Raw genomic sequence first — 15,664 nt, forward strand, 5'->3', positions numbered from 1 at the left:
AACTGTTTGAAGAGTTTTTGCATTTTTTTCAAAAATTAATACCTACTGTACGTTTTCTGAATTTTGTGTGTTACTTTATCATAACTCTGTATAATATCATAAGTGGTAAAATTTTGTCGAAAAAATTTTCAGATTGTACAAGAGTTTGTTGCATAGCAATTTACCGAGTGGTTTTTGACCAATGTCAGGAGATAAATTGGTAACAAACTCGAGTAAATCAATTGTAAAATTTTGCCAGACAAAATTTTACCTCGAAGGGTATTCAGAGGATTATTTCATGAATAAAAACATTTCTGTTCATTCATCTTAGACAAATTTTTGACTTTTTATTCGATTGTCATATTAAACCTGTTGCTATGACAAAAATGTTGCCATCTGAAAACCCTCTAGCTTGGCGATTTCATTGGACCATAGGGTTTGGCGAAACTTTGATTAGATTAATTTTTCTAGTTGAAATTTTGTATACATTGTTTAGTGACGGAATATGGTTGAAACAACTATGAATGAAATAATCTCAATAAAAAACAATATTTAGTTATTATTTTTTATTAAATCACCATTAATATTACATTATAATATACCGGGTGTAGAATGGATTTTGGTACATAGGCACTTTACGTTTAAAAATAAAAATCCTCGGATATTGGCTCCCCTAATCATTTTAGAACAAAGCCTTAAATACAAAAGTTGTAGAGTTTTAAAAATGGTTTCCAATTCTTAATTTTTTCCGGAAGTACACAATAATGCAAAAAAGAATTGAAGAATTTGTCAAAATAGCGATAGCAGTGAAGTGTAACCGAGGTGACAACCGAACTCGTTGCGTTTTGTTCAAAAAATGCATTTTATTGCTGTCGGGAGTCATGGCAATTACTATTTTATCGATAGATTTTTAATATTTAATTTTTCTTGTCTAACAGAACCAGAAGGTGTTAGAAAATAATAAGAAAAGGATTTAGATACAATTTTTTTTACTCTACAACTTTTGTATTTAATGTTTTGTTGGAGAATAATTAAGGGAGCCAATGTCCGAGAATTTTTACCAAAATCTATTCCACACCCTGTATGTATATAACATGATTGACTACTTGGTTACATTCTAAATTAAAAGTTTTATCATTTATTTTTTGAAAATACTACTATTACAGTGTGAACATAAAGTTTGGAACAAAATTCATGTGATGTTTTTAAGAAAGGTCGATTTTATTTCGAAAAATGCCATCCTGTGACGTGCAATTTGTTTAAATGAGATCATTGATTTTTGCACAGTGACAACCCCCACTGTTTTCTTCTCTTTCTGATAGACCTCCCTACCACGTCAACGATGAATAAAAAATTGGTACCATACATAACGATTTTTTTGAGAAATGACAAATGTTACTTCAAAAATTTTATTTAATTTTGGTCCAAACTTTATGTTCAGACTGTATACAGATAAGTACGCGATATTTTTATTTGTCATTTCCTTGCAATTGTTTAACTTATGAATCACTAACTAATAATTTTTGAGTACTGCGAGTAGTGAATATGCTCTCCTTAGAATCTGTAAGATAAAACTAAATTAAGCACATATACAGGATGTCATTGAAATAGATGTATATACAAAAAAAAATTGGAGCTGCTTGTCCAGCAAACCCTTTTTTAATTATCACAATGGATATCCACCCATTTTTCACAAAAGAAGCAAGAAATAGGTGTAATTAATGAATTTTGTTTCGAAACCTAGCCACTATGATTGACAACAACATTTCAGTTTATTTTACTTAGCACATGAAATATCTATTCGTGCATTAAGTTAAGGAAATGTAATGTTTTCCCTGTTCTTAATTAAAAAGCGGAATCATGATCGTTCTGCTTTCGTTACTATAGAGAAACAATTTTGTTTATAAAGAAACAAAGTTTGCGAAGGCGTTTAAGTTGTTCGCTTGAGTAAATTTACGGAAATTTTATTAAAATATCTGATACCAGTGAATTATTTGATATTGAAGAATATGCAAAATAGGCAGAATCACTACCTGAAAAGTGACAGAGCACGAATATTGAATAACGTTTTTCGTGTTAGTTTAAGCAAAGCCTTAAAAAAACATTAATTACTTGTTAATTGAGGTTATCTTTGACAGATTTTAAGTTACGTATCTCAGGAACCTTTCAAAATTGAACTTTTCGTGTTGAAATATTATTTCCACCCTTGTTAGGAAATATTCCACTTTTCAAATATTTTAGTTTTCCAAACTCTAGTCGAAAAGTTTTTTGATTTATGACTTTTACATGACCATGGCCATTTTTTGTAAGTTTATTTTAAAATCACCTGTATTTATTTTAATTAAGTACTAGATATTACCGTTGTAAATGTTACAAGCGACAGATCCAAAATTTTTCCAGCTGTAATAATCATTGGTCTTTTTGAACGTTCCATTAAAACTATTAAAGCTTTTTTCGACTTTAAATCGTAATCGTACCACCTTCCCATATAAATTGCAGATGTTAAACTGTTGCTCTAAAGTACACATATCGTGATTCAGTACGTACTTTATTTTTACATTACCTCTTCGTATAAAGTGGCTCCAAAATAGCAATAAAGAAATATCTCCAGAAGCATGGTGAGAAGGAACGAGATCATAGCGAAAAATGTAAAAGTAAAAGGTTGAACCTAAATTTAGAAAAATTAATAAATTCCATTAGTTCATACTATATTTTAAACAACATATTACCAAACTTAGCTGCAAGCAAGAAACACAAATGACTAGAACGGCTGCCATAAATTGAGTAAATACTACAGACGAGTAAATTTTCTTGTAGTATTGTATGAACCTGAAAATTATTATGCATTTTATTATACCAACAAATTATTTACTAATAGTATTACTTGAAAATAGCAATATGATGGTTAACACATTTTACAATTTTATTGTAAATTATTTTGTTTATTACTTGTTCATGTTCAGATAAATCGATATTGTGCTGAAACATTGCATAACACTCCTCTTCTGCGTGTTCACTGAGATGCTGTAAATTATGTTTCAGCACTTTGAGTTGAGTGGTACCATAGCAAGCTAGTCCTGACACGAGAGGATCAATCACTCCGTTTGCAACAGCACCATTTCCTACTCCTGAAAGAATTGTTTTTAAAGTATCCAGCAAAAACTTTATAGTACATACCGAAAAAAATAAAAAGAAAAACCAGAACGAAAGTTTGTGTATCTGCTCTACTATTGAAAGGCAACCAAATCTCAATTGGGAACTTATGAAAATTTTCAAAAAAGGGAGTTGCAGCCCAGGTAAGAAACGTAACCACACAGAATCCCAAAAATAGCCAAGTATTTCTTCTGCACGTCTTGACACATTTTTCGAGAATTTTCTCTTGTTCACTGTTGTAGTTGTTGAAAATTGGCCATTCCAACATGTAGATCGTTTTTCTGATTTCGTCTACATTGAACACGAACGGTATCAACTTGGAAATGAAGCAACCACCTTGAAATATTATGAATGAGCTGTCGCATACTTGGGCCAGATCAACATCTTTGTCAACCAGTAGATGGATTCCTGCGAGAATTGGGTACGGAATGGTGAAACAAATGTATACTGCAACCGCGTATAGTTTGTATATTTGTTTAAATCGACGAGAAGGGTAGAAGCCTAGTAATCTCATCACGAATAAGTTTAAACTAAACATTTTCTTCACTGGGCTTTCCATATTATGTTATGAGATAAGATCCTTGATTTGGGACCAATGCGTTCGACCAGTTAGACTAAAGTGATCACTGAATGCCAGACTTTTGGTTACCGAGAGCACCATTAAAAATGTTTTGTAATATTAAATACTCTTCTAATTTAGGAAGTTGTACATTATAAATGAATATCACGAAGAAAATGAAAATTATCTTAAATTACCATTTAGCCTAAATTGTTGTGAGGGGTATACTATTCGTAATCATTCATAATAAATTTTACATTAAGGAAATTTACTTCAACCTAATTGTAACTGACACGGAATAATATTTGATTAATGAGTTATTTGACAATTAAAAGAGCAACTGAAACCATGCTTTTCTGAAATATCATCACTCAAGAAAATACAAAATAAAGTTTGTTGTTTTTTGTATAAGACCGAAATATTCAGAAAGACAAACTGAAGTTGACAAACTAATTAAAGAAATACGGAAAATGAAACACCAAAACACTAATTTGCAGCACCTGGCTGAAATAAAATGTATATTATTTAAATTTAATTAAGAAAAATAATAAATCTAACAAATAATAGGATTTCGAGGTATGGTTTTGTGTATAACTAATGTAAGTGTTTGGAAATTCATTAATATATCACATCCTTAACTACACAGAGAAAAACGTTCATTTGAAATAAGAATTTCTGTTTTTTTGAATGCTGTTTGTTTCTCTCAAATATATTTGTTTTGCACTTAAACTAATTCTTTTATCACAAACAAAGTGGTTTATTTAATATTTAATTTAAATTTATTTCCATTCATATGGTGGCACACGGTTCACTGAAGTATGATATATTTTGACCAGTTGTCACTAAGAAGAAGTCTCTCATACGTTGTGCAATGTGCACTGTGCCCGCCATTAATATAACATTCTCGCGCGTTGCTTCACATTTTCACAATCCAACGACATATAGGTATAGGGTGTATATTCGTATGCGCTTGTGTATGCAATTGTGCCTGTGCAATTAGTGTGCAGCAGTGGTTGACAAATAGAAGACTTTCTCCGAACGAACAACTTAGACCATTGTCTGATGACGAGGTCCCTAAGTTTGGTGCTATAACACATAATTATAATTAACAATATGATAAATTTCATGTTGTAGCCTTTATTTGTCATTGGTTTTAATTTTCATAAACAGTGTTATGAGATCCAATTCGATTTCGAAAATAATTTACCATGTAGCTGGGTTTTAATGTGTAAAAATGAACTTATTAACAAAGTGCCCTTCAATATTTTACTGGAGATGGCAATAAAATTTTGGGTATTATGCAGTAATAATTTCTTGTTTGTAAATGATTTAAAATATACCGGGTGTCCACTCTCAAAGTAGAACATAGGCAATTAACGCTGTGCATTCAGTTTATAGATATTATGCCATTATTTCGATACATCAATAATTAAAGATACATAAAGAATTAAATTATAATATTAAAGTAATTAACAGTTTAAGCAGTTTTTATTATAAATTCTTTGAAAAAATTACAACGCAGTTCCTACCTTAGTTAATAATAAATCTAAATAATTTGCTGAATTTAAATTTCCCTTTATTTCAAAAGTTATTAAAAATCCCAGCCCAGATATGAATTTTTTGAGGATACCGAGTTCTAGTAGGAATATTTACTCGAGGGTTTTCTTGAGCCCAATATCGCGTGTTTTGAACATTTGGTTCGTTATTTAGTGTAAAAGTAGATTCGTCTGTGAAGCAAATTGTCGACAGAAAGCGACGATCATTAGCACGCTCTTGTATTTCATAACAGGTTTCACTCTTACTTTCTTCATCAACAGCAAAAATCTGTCTGGATGATATTTATACTTCCTGAGGATATTCAGTATCCGCGATTTACATAAACTTACTTCAAGAGAAATTTGTCTTCATCTGTATGGAGTAACTATTCATTTGTCCGTAAATAATTTTGACAGTAATTTACCAAAATTCGCTGACTTAACCCAACAAATTATTAAATTTTTTGACAAATGCTGTCCAATTTGAAAATCATGGCATGTCATATTTAAAAATCGCCAAGTTTTAAATTAGTATTTTAAAATAAAAATAGCACCTTTAATTATTATTATTTCAAGCGCAATAATTTTATCTTTCTATTGATACCATTACCTTACCTGTAAGTTCAATTGGCGAGCAGGAATCAGCAAAAACGTTCAATATAATGTTAAGTGCCTATGTTCGACTTTGAGAATGCACAGACTGTATAGTTTTTTTTTTAAATACGATTTTTATTTAAAATAACCCTTTAATTTTAAACAATTCTTATAGTTAATATAAAACAAACATTGTTTGATTGAACTAAATATTATATTACATGCATCGCTTTTACCAAAAAATATACGCTTAATCTAAAAGAACGTATTGTGTAACTTACATCTCTACTTAATTTAATCAAACATTAAGGGCCAGTTTCATAATAAATTTAAAGTCGACTTTATCTTAACGTGACTTTAATGGATTGTTGCAACAATATGTTTCTATGATAAATGGTGAATTTTAATGTTAAAGTAACTTTAGGCTGATTATGAAATTGGGGGTAAGTTTGTTTAGCGTAAATAAATCAAAATTTTAAGCCAAATGTGGTTCAACAAAATATTTCTTTGGTCGGAAACGGAAACTATCTTCTGCTCAAAATAAATTTTGTCTTATTAAATTTTAGCTTCAGTTGTGAGTTGGATGTCTTAGTTGTTCTGCTTCTGATTTTATTCAGTTTTACTATATTTTAATTAGTAATTACTTTTCATCTTACAAAAGTCTTTATTAAAATCCTCTCATTAATGAACTTAACATAACCTCTATTTTTCTATTTAGTACCATAATATGCTACAGAGCGGAAATAATCAAATATATTCGAACTCCACAGGTCTCTTGATATACGTTCTTCTAGAGACACTTTGTAACTACGTTAAGGTGTGGAAGTAAAAATATCCAAAACAAATTTGAAAGAAACTTACCGTCGAATTTATCGTTAGCAACGAGTAAAAACGACTTACCGTCTTGGAAACAGACCTGGTAAACAAGCAAATAGAGTACAATCGCGCAAAATAGTATATTATGTAAGTATCTATAAAGAACGGTAAGAATAATGTACCGATCGAAGACAATTGTTTGAGATCGGTACATTGTCCTTAAAACGTTCGTGATGCTTATGAGATTTTTTGCGCGATTGGATATTTATTAGAAAACATTCATATCTAGAATAGACGCAATGCAATACGTGTTACTCTTCACATCGTGTTGCCATAATGTCGATTCTAGTATCGCGCTTCTAAGGCAATCAGCAAACAGTTACCGCCATTGCAATTTTTGTGTGCAAATATCGCCAGTCTTGTTGAAAAAGAAGCAGTAAAATGAGTGATTTTAGTGATTCCGAAAACGATGTAGATGTTGTAGAAGAAACTTGGAATGTGGGGTGCGTTCAGCTCTGATTTCTGAGAAATCCAGAGAACGCTAATCTTCGAAGTTCAGATACATTGTTAGCTAATAAAGGTGAGGACCTTCTTGGACTAAAAAGACATGGAGGCTGGAAGTCTTCAAGTATGGCTGGAGACTACATTGAAGATTGTGTAGAAAACAAGATTCAATTTGCAAGAAAAATTCCTCATGGCGTCACAAATAAAGAATTTTCGAAACCGACGACACGTTAAGGTCGTAATCGAGAAGACAAGGAAAATTCGGGGTGTGAAAATTTTGACAATGCTAATGTCGCGGCAAGTTCGCTAATCTTATTTCATTGCAGCAGCAAGGAAGGCCGACTACAAGAGCCGTGTGAGTTTCCAGAAAGTGCCCCCACATCTTGTCTTCAACTTCTGTCTACATAAAAATTCTTATAAAAATGTATTAATTTTGATAATTTAATTCATGTATAAAAAATCCCATAAGCGGCGATGCATTTGTCACTTTGACATCGGATAAAGTTAGCCCTAACTTTGCATCTGGATAAAATGTGCTTAAACTTCCATGGCAAACTTTTTCGAACCTGATAATTGTTTGTTGTTATGATAACAAACCAACAATCTTAAACATTGACACAGCTTGTAATAAATTGACGTGCAAAATGGCGAATTCAATTTTTCATAATTACCTACCTATCATTATTCATTAAATTATCTCATCGAATTACGCTCGAGGTTTTTTTCGTCCAGGATAAAATTTCATTTTTTAAACTCTAATTTGGTTTCTTTTTGGTAAATTGACTCCACAAACCACCAGATAAAAAAAAATCGTCCTTCGGACTCGTTTTTTTATCGGATGGTTTGTGTCGTCAATTTACCAAGCAACCAAATTATCGTAAAAAAATTCAATTTTATCCGGACAAAAAAAGACCTCTCGTGTAATTACAGTCGAATAAATTCACTTACCTATCTTTCTGGAACACCAAAAATTACTTATCGTCGAGTTTATCGTTAGCAACGAGTAAACACAGCTTACCGTCAAGGAAACAGACGTGGTAAACAAGTAAATAGAGTAAGATCGCGCAAAAAAAAATTTGAGATGATTACGAAGTGAGCAATATTTCTACGAAAAATTAATGTTTAAATATTAAGGCTGACGACATCAAAAACTTAATACCTGTTCACGTTGTAAAGAACAATGGTGGTGCAAATCGCTCACATTTGGCATTAACTTTTATAAGAGTTGTCATAGTAGCAGGTTAGTCATTTGCACCACATCGGTTCTTTACAACGTGAACAGGGGCTTAATGTATAAAACAAATGAAAGGTTCGCCGTTTAGAGTTTTATTGATACAGAGCGCCCAGAAATGTGGTAGCAAGTTTTTCGATTGGTCCCGCAAGATGACACTTTTTTACAGAGACCTTTTTTATGCATGGCAACGCCGCTATCTAAATTGAGATAAATAAATGTCAAGAATTGTCAAACGTAAAACATTCAAATTTAAATTTTATTGAAAATGTTCAAATTGACCACCATTATGCTCAATGCATAACTGAACCCTTCGAGCAACATCTCGACAAACTTTAGTGCAAAAATCGGGGGTAAAATTTGTTCGGAAAACCTCCTTAACATATTCTTTTGAATAAATTCAAAAATTGAATGTTGCAAGATTGAACAAATTTGGCTTTTCGAAAGTGCCATCTTGTGACACTTTGTGTAAAAGTTGCTACCACATTTCTGGGCGCACTGTATCATCTTATCTACTAGCAGTTTTAATTTTTCTTATATAATTTATAATATGATAAAATATTGTTTTGAAGTGAAATTTAGACTCAAAATTATAAACCATAAACCATAACTTTGAATCTTATACGCTTTAATTTATCAAACTGCTCTCTTAATACCACTATTATTTATTGCATCGTTGCCAGATAGGTATACAGATTTGATAATAGGGAATGGTTTTGCATTTTATTTCAAGTTATTGGAAAGGTAAGAAAAAATTAAAATCGCCATGGATATGTATGTGCATCAATTATTTTAAAATGTTTCAGTTAGATAAAATTCAAAATCTGCCTGCAACACATTTGGAGCCTTGTAATGCTGATTTTGTAATAATTGTTTTTTATATTTTTATTCAAAATTGGTTTAGTATTGACAGAGTATTCGAGAAAGTATATTTTCTCCACGACTATTATAGCTATTAAGACAACAAGTGTTTTATAGACGATTTAAAAATCGAGATCGTAGTTTAGGTAAATCAGAGCGACCGCAGGGAGCGAGGATTTAATAGATCGAGATTTTTAAACTATAAAACACGCGTTGTCTTCAAGATTTTTCTAACACTAACATCTTATCAGAAATTTTAATAAATTCAGAAATTATTCGAGGCGCGTCACAATACACAAAATGCGGAGGTTGCCGTGGGTACTATGGTAATAATATCAACAAATTTGGAAAAAAACAATTTTCGTCGTTGAAATGTGCCAAAACGTTCCAGAAGAAATAAGAAAAAAGGGGCAATTTGTTACCAATGAAGTCTAAAAGTGCATACGAAAAGGTGTATGTTTCGTTTCAAGGCCGGAACAATAAAATCACAATCACGGAGGTAACGGAAGATGTCATTTTGGCTTTTCTTGATATGGGGTAAGCGTGTAGAACTTCATTAAAAGTTAATTCACACTACGGCAAGAATAATTTGAAGAAAATGTAAAGATTGCCATTTTCGATGGCTGGGCACTTGCATTGGATGAAACAGCAGAAGTTAAAGAAGAAGATGTTAGGAACAAGAGCACGAAGCTAATGTGGCAGTTCCAATTCAATAATTGTACTTTTCACTTTTGTGATAATTACTGTAAAAAGATGAATAAAATGTTACTTGAATGACATGTGTGAGCGTATTTTATGACTCTATAAGATACGTTGCTATTGACGACGTGTCTTATAGAAAAAAGCGTATTTTATGGGAAACATAAGGTATGAGCTCAAATGCACCATAGAAACAGTATAAGATATTAGTGTTAGAAAAAATAATGAATGCATTCTTGTATGATATTCAATGAAAGAATGATATCGATTCTACGCCCCGTACTAGAGTAAACAATGGGTGATATTAATAAAAATAAGCAAATGCTTCCAAGCATTTGCTACTTAGCATTAGCATTTGCTTTAAAGTAAAAGCTTTTGCTTCTAGCAATTGCTTGTTTTGGTATTAATAAAGAAATCCTCTTGACGAAAGCATATGCTAGTGGCTTGACAAGTAATTGCTTGCCGTTCAACGCAAGGCGCCAGGAAAATGTATCCAAAGTGGTGTCTTGTCTATAATTTTTCCCGTGACAAATTTTACAACATTCGATACAATTGGTTGACTTACTTCCATGAGTTCAGCTACCCCAGTCTGAAATCCTATAAATAGTTTAACACTATTTATTACTCTATGAATAATTTTATTTTTTATACCTGGATCAGCCACATATCGCAACAATATTTTTATTTTCATCACCGAAGATAAAGCACCACAACGCGTTTCTTCATCGTCATTCCCAAGAAAATCAGCAATCCACTGAACCCTTTTATTTCGGAAATGAAACAATTTTACATCATCTTCTCTTGTAATGGTATTGTCTTTCCTTTCTTTGTAAAATTTACGGTTTCTTGGCACTTGAAACATACTTTTATGGTGCTTTAACAGCCGATTTATAACTACTAGTACGACACGAAGGAGAATGTCATTTATCCTAGCAATTGCTTACTATTTCAAGTAAATGCTAAACTTTATTAATAGTAAAAGAAGCAAATCCTTATATCGTCAAGCAAATGCTTTCTAAAACGAGCAAAAGCATTTGCTAGTCATGTTTCACTAGCATTTACTACACTTTTATTAATATCACTTAAAGCAATTGCTTATAAAATCGCTAGCAAAAGCATTTGCTACCTTTTATTAATACTGCCCATTAAGTCACGCATCGCCTAGCAACCGCCAGATGAGGCACAATTTAAATTGTCAAATATTTAAAATCAAATTAAATTCAATTTTCAAAGATTGTTTTTTCTTGGTATAGTCGTGAAGAAAGTATAGTCTTCAACTCGCGTATAATGGATATTATTCACTCGGATGGTTCCACCACTCGCCTACGGCTCTGCTGCAATTTTCATCCTTTTGAATAATAATCGTCATTATTCGCTCATTGAAGAATGTACTATTCTTGCTTAAGAAAATAAACAACGAAGCTATCAATTTTTTTTCAAAGCAACAAGAAACGAACTAGGTTCTGTTTCTTATTGCGGGAGTGTTACTGTAACAGATAAATTTACTGCAACTATTGACCATCTGCATCATTATCATACTATCATATAAATGCTGCACGTGTATCATAATCATGCTATACAATATACGGGGTCATTATAAATGATTGCACCATCGTAGGTGGCTGTGCGCTATGCTTTAGGTGCGCCGCTACGCCCACTAGTTGTTACAAACATTTATAATGACCCCTTACAATCTATCGTACACTACGATTCTTCAAGGATAAAAAAATAAACAATGAATTAATTGGTCATCGTTTTTATAAATAAAAATAGCGGTTTCTTTTAGCAACACGTTGAGTTTATAATTAAGTCTCCAAAAGAACACATTAACCAGATTCCGAATTTTTATTTTCTTAGAAGGATCGAATACCGAGTAACACTTCTGATAAGAAATAAATATGTTCAGCACCGAAGAATTGCTTGTTTTGAAAACTTTGTTGGATTTGTTAAAAAAATGGAAAATAATTTTAAAATTGACGATTACATTTTTAGAATTTGAAGTTTTGATGTTTGTTATGAATTTTTAAAATAATTTTTCAATTTATTTATGCAAATACATAATAGTTTATTTAACGAGTTCCTGTGTAAATTGGGCTTTTTTTGGCATGAGTGGGCCAGTTTAAAACGCTAATGAAACGAGGGTTTTAAAGGCCCACGAATGCCAAAAAAGGCCCAATTTACACAAGATCGAGTTGAATACAAGGTTTTTTTGTTCGACGAGCCCCTTGAAGGCTCCAAATCGTTTAAAATCTTTAAAATTAGTTTGACGTTTCGTTTTGACAAGTTGTGACATTTATCAGAACCCACTCACACAGGAGAAATTTCTCAAATTCTGACAGTGTAACAAAAAAAAAAAATTGTTCCTATTTTTTTTTATTAAATCACCATTAATATTACATTAGGACACATATAACATTATTGACTACATTCTAAGTTAAAAGTTATATCATTTATTTTTTGAAAATATGTACTCGTATTATCTATATACGAGGGCGGTCTGAAATGTTGTGAGCCTAAGATAGAACCAAGTATTTTTTCCATCAAATTTAATTTTATTTTTGAACATAATCTCCTTTTAAGTCCATGCACTTTTTCCAGCGCTGATCTAGCCTCTTACCCTTCCAAATAGTAGTTGGCATCTTTCTCTGCAAAATAGGCGCCTCGTTCGATGAAAATTTCTATCCTCCGAGACAAATTTTGAGCTTAGGCCATAGAAAAAAGTCGCTCGGGGCCAGATCTGGTGAATATGGTGGGTGGTGAATCAGTTCGAACGTGCATTTTGACTATTGCGACTGCCGAGGTGTGAAGAGGGCAACAAAATTTTCTTCTTCTTCAAATGCGGTCTCTTTGTCGCAATTCTGCTTTCAACTTGTCAAGTAACGATGCGTAATAAACCCCCGTTATTGATTTACCTTTTTCAAGATAGTCGATGAGCAAAATTCCATAACTATCCCAAAAAGCAGTCACCATCACCTTTCGAGCAGTTTCACCCTTCGCAGTCCACTGTTTGGATTCCTGTTTCGTTTCCGGAGTATAGTGATGAATCTAAGTTCAGTTATGAATCGTCGCCAAAAATCCGCCCTTTTCGCTTAAACCGCTCCAAACAACCTTGGAAATGTTCATTCGAATTCGTTTTTGATCCACTGAGCAGCAAGTGAGCAAGCTCGGCACCCAACGTGCGGATAGCTTTCACATGCCTAACTCTTCACTCAGTATATGACAAACACGTTCTTTTGATATGCCCAAAGCTTCTGCTATCTCTCTAACCTCTCATCATCAAACAAGCTGGTACAACCACGTGTACATTCGGCTGCCCATCTTATCACGTGGCAAATGATGGGGCAGTATCCAACTCGGCTTTAATTTGCGTAGGCGTATTGCCTTTCAAATGAGAGAATTTAATCACTCCACAATATTCGATTTTCTCCATTTTATCAAAAATGACATGGACTGACACAAAAGAATCTCACACAACAATCAAGCGTCCAAAATGGCTGAATTTTTTTAGGTGTTTGTCAAAGCCTATACGATTGTAGTACTAGAATCGTTCTTGTTGAGGCTCACAAGATTTCAGACCATCCTCGTATGTACAGAAGAGCACGTAATATTTTTATTTGATATTTCCCTTGGAATGGTTTAATTTATGGATCACTAACTAATAATTTTTGAGTACTGCGAGTAGTGAATATGCTCTCCTTAGAATCTGTAAGATAAAACTAAATTAACCGAATATACAGGATGTTATTGAAATATATAGATATACAAAAAAACTGGAGCTGTTTCTCAGAAAACCCTCTTTTAATTATCACAATGGATATCCACCCATTTTTCACAAAAGAAGCAAGAAATAGGTGTAATTAATGATTTTTTTTTTAATCGTAGCGAATATGAATTGACAACAATCAGTTTATTTTACTTCGAACACGAAAAGACTTTTATTAGAGTGTCACAACACTCATAACCAATTCACCTTTTTGTAAGTGTATTTCAAAATCACCTGTATTTATTTTAATTAGGTACTAGATCTTACCGTTGTAAATGTTACAAGCGACAGATCCAAAATTTTTCCAGCTGTAACAATCATTGGTCTTTTTGAACGTTCCATTAAAACTATTAAAGCTTTTTTCGACTTTAAATCGTAATCGTACCACCTTCCCATATAAATTGCAGTTGTTAAACTGTTGCTCTAAAATACACATACCGTGAAATAGAATACCGACGGTGTTTTTACATTACCTCTTCGTATAAAGTGGCTCCAAAATAGCAATAAAGAAATATTTCCAAAAGCATGGTGAGGAGGAACGAGATCATGGCGAAAAATGTAAAAGTAAAAGGTTCAATCTAAATTCAGAAAAATTAATAAATCACATTAGTTTGTATTATATTTTAAACTGTTACCCTAGTTAGCTGCAAGCAAGAAATGCAAACTACAACGACTGCAGCCGTAAATTGAGTAAATACTACAGATGAGTAAATTTTCTCGTAGTATTGTATGAAACTGAAAATGAATACATCATTTATCATCTCAACAATTTGCTTATCTAACGATATTACTTGAAAATGGCCACATGATGGTCAATACATTTTACAATTCTATTGTAAATTATTTTGTTTATAACTTCTTCCTGTTCAGATAAATCGATGTTGTTTTGACACGTTGCATAAAACTCCTCTTCTGCATGTTCTCTGAGATGCTGCAAATTATCTTTCAAGACTTTGAGTTGCATAGTGGCGTAGCAAGCTAGTCCAGACACTAGAGGATCAATGGCTCCGTTTGCAATAGCACCATCTCCTATTCCTGCAAAAACGATTTTCAAACAACCCAACACAAACTTCGTAGTACATACCAAAAAAAATAAAAAGAAAGATCAGAACGTAATTTCGAGTATCTACATTGATATTGGAAGGTAACCAAATTTCAATTGGAAACCCACGACCATGTTGAAAAAAAGGTTTTGCAGCCCATGTAAGAAACGCAACCACACAGAATCCCAAAAACAGCCAAGTATTTCTCTTGCACGTCTTGACACACTTTTCGATAATCTTCTCCTGTTCTGTGGTGTAGTTGTTGAAAATTGGCCACTCCAACATGTAGATGCTTTCTCTGACGTTGTCGACATTGAACACAAATGGGACTAATTTGAAGATGAAACAACCGAGTTGAAACAATGAACTGTCGTATACTTGGGTCAGATCAACATCCTTGTCGGCCAACAAATGGATTGCTGCCAGAGTTGGAACCGGAATGGTGAAAAAAATGTAGACTGCAAAAGAGTATAGTCTGTATGGCTGTTTAAATCGGCGAGAAGGGTAGAAGCCTAGTAATCTCATTACGAATAAGTTTAAAGTAAAAAACTTCTTCACTGGACTTTCCATATCGAATTATAAGGATTTAGAGAGAAATGTCTTCGAGTGCTGAGGTTAAAATGATTACTGAATGCCACACTCTTGGCCACTGAGAGTACTGTTAGAAATGTTTTGTAATATTAAATACTCTTCTAATTTAGGAAGTTGTCCATTATAAATGAATTTCAGGAAGAAAATAAAAATTATCTAAATTACCATTTAGTTTAAATTATGGTTAGGGGTATATTATTAGTACTCCTTCATAATAAATTTTACATTAAGTAAATTTACTTCAGCCTAAATGTATCTGACACGGAATAATATTTGATTTATAAACTATTTGACAATTAAAAGTAACTGAAGACAGAAATAAGGTAGCAGATAATT

At 32.5% G+C, this 15,664-nt stretch overlaps 3 protein-coding genes across 3 annotated transcripts; all 3 read right to left on the reverse strand.

Annotated features, from left to right (window-relative positions):
• Positions 1-2,320: 2,320 nt before the first annotated feature.
• Positions 2,321-12,901, reverse strand: LOC138135058 (odorant receptor Or1-like). Its single transcript, XM_069053694.1, has 6 exons — positions 12,844-12,901; positions 3,157-3,579; positions 2,864-3,107; positions 2,709-2,808; positions 2,543-2,647; positions 2,321-2,494 (listed from the first exon to the last, which is right to left on the reverse strand). The coding sequence occupies exons 1-6, from the start codon at positions 12,899-12,901 to the stop codon at positions 2,321-2,323; spliced, it is 1,104 nt and encodes a 367-aa protein (XP_068909795.1).
• A 602-nt stretch (positions 12,902-13,503) lies between these two features.
• On the reverse strand, positions 13,504-15,315 carry LOC138135819 (odorant receptor 4-like). The gene is made up of 5 exons (XM_069054746.1): positions 14,779-15,315; positions 14,330-14,729; positions 14,168-14,272; positions 13,962-14,117; positions 13,504-13,634 (listed from the first exon to the last, which is right to left on the reverse strand). Exons 2-5 carry the CDS (start codon positions 14,453-14,455, stop codon positions 13,587-13,589), a joined length of 435 nt encoding a protein of 144 aa, XP_068910847.1. The 5' UTR covers positions 14,456-14,729; positions 14,779-15,315; the 3' UTR covers positions 13,504-13,586.
• On the reverse strand, positions 14,482-15,262 carry LOC138135059 (uncharacterized). Its single transcript, XM_069053695.1, has 2 exons — positions 14,779-15,262; positions 14,482-14,729 (listed from the first exon to the last, which is right to left on the reverse strand). Exons 1-2 carry the CDS (start codon positions 15,260-15,262, stop codon positions 14,482-14,484), a joined length of 732 nt encoding a protein of 243 aa, XP_068909796.1.
• Positions 15,316-15,664: the final 349 nt, after the last annotated feature.

The sequence above is a fragment of the Tenebrio molitor genome, chromosome 7 (genome assembly GCF_963966145.1).
Source record: "Tenebrio molitor chromosome 7, icTenMoli1.1, whole genome shotgun sequence".
Taxonomy (NCBI): Eukaryota; Metazoa; Arthropoda; class Insecta; order Coleoptera; family Tenebrionidae; genus Tenebrio; species Tenebrio molitor.

What these genes read in the sequence shown, in the direction of transcription:
- LOC138135819 (XM_069054746.1), bottom strand. Translation starts at nt 14,455, where the DNA reads ATGATAAATGATGTATTCATTTTCAGTTTCATACAATACTACGAGAAA. An exon ending in CTTGCTTGCAGCTAACTAGG is followed by an intron (nt 14,273 to 14,329) that starts GTAACAGTTTAA and finishes TTCTGAATTTAG; the next exon opens with ATTGAACCTTTTACTTTTAC. An exon ending in CGCTTGTAACATTTACAACG is followed by an intron (nt 13,635 to 13,961) that starts GTAAGATCTAGT and finishes TTTATCTTACAG; the next exon opens with ATTCTAAGGAGAGCATATTC.
- LOC138135058 (XM_069053694.1), bottom strand. Translation starts at nt 12,901, where the DNA reads ATGGTGACTGCTTTTTGGGATAGTTATGGAATTTTGCTCATCGACTAT. An exon ending in CATCGACTATCTTGAAAAAG is followed by an intron (nt 3,580 to 12,843) that starts GTAAATCAATAA and finishes ACGCGGTTGCAG; the next exon opens with TATACATTTGTTTCACCATT. An exon ending in GAGCCACTTTATACGAAGAG is followed by an intron (nt 2,495 to 2,542) that starts GTAATGTAAAAA and finishes TGTGTACTTTAG; the next exon opens with AGCAACAGTTTAACATCTGC.
- LOC138135059 (XM_069053695.1), bottom strand. Translation starts at nt 15,262, where the DNA reads ATGAGATTACTAGGCTTCTACCCTTCTCGCCGATTTAAACAGCCATAC. An exon ending in CTTTCTTTTTATTTTTTTTG is followed by an intron (nt 14,730 to 14,778) that starts GTATGTACTACG and finishes TCGTTTTTGCAG; the next exon opens with GAATAGGAGATGGTGCTATT.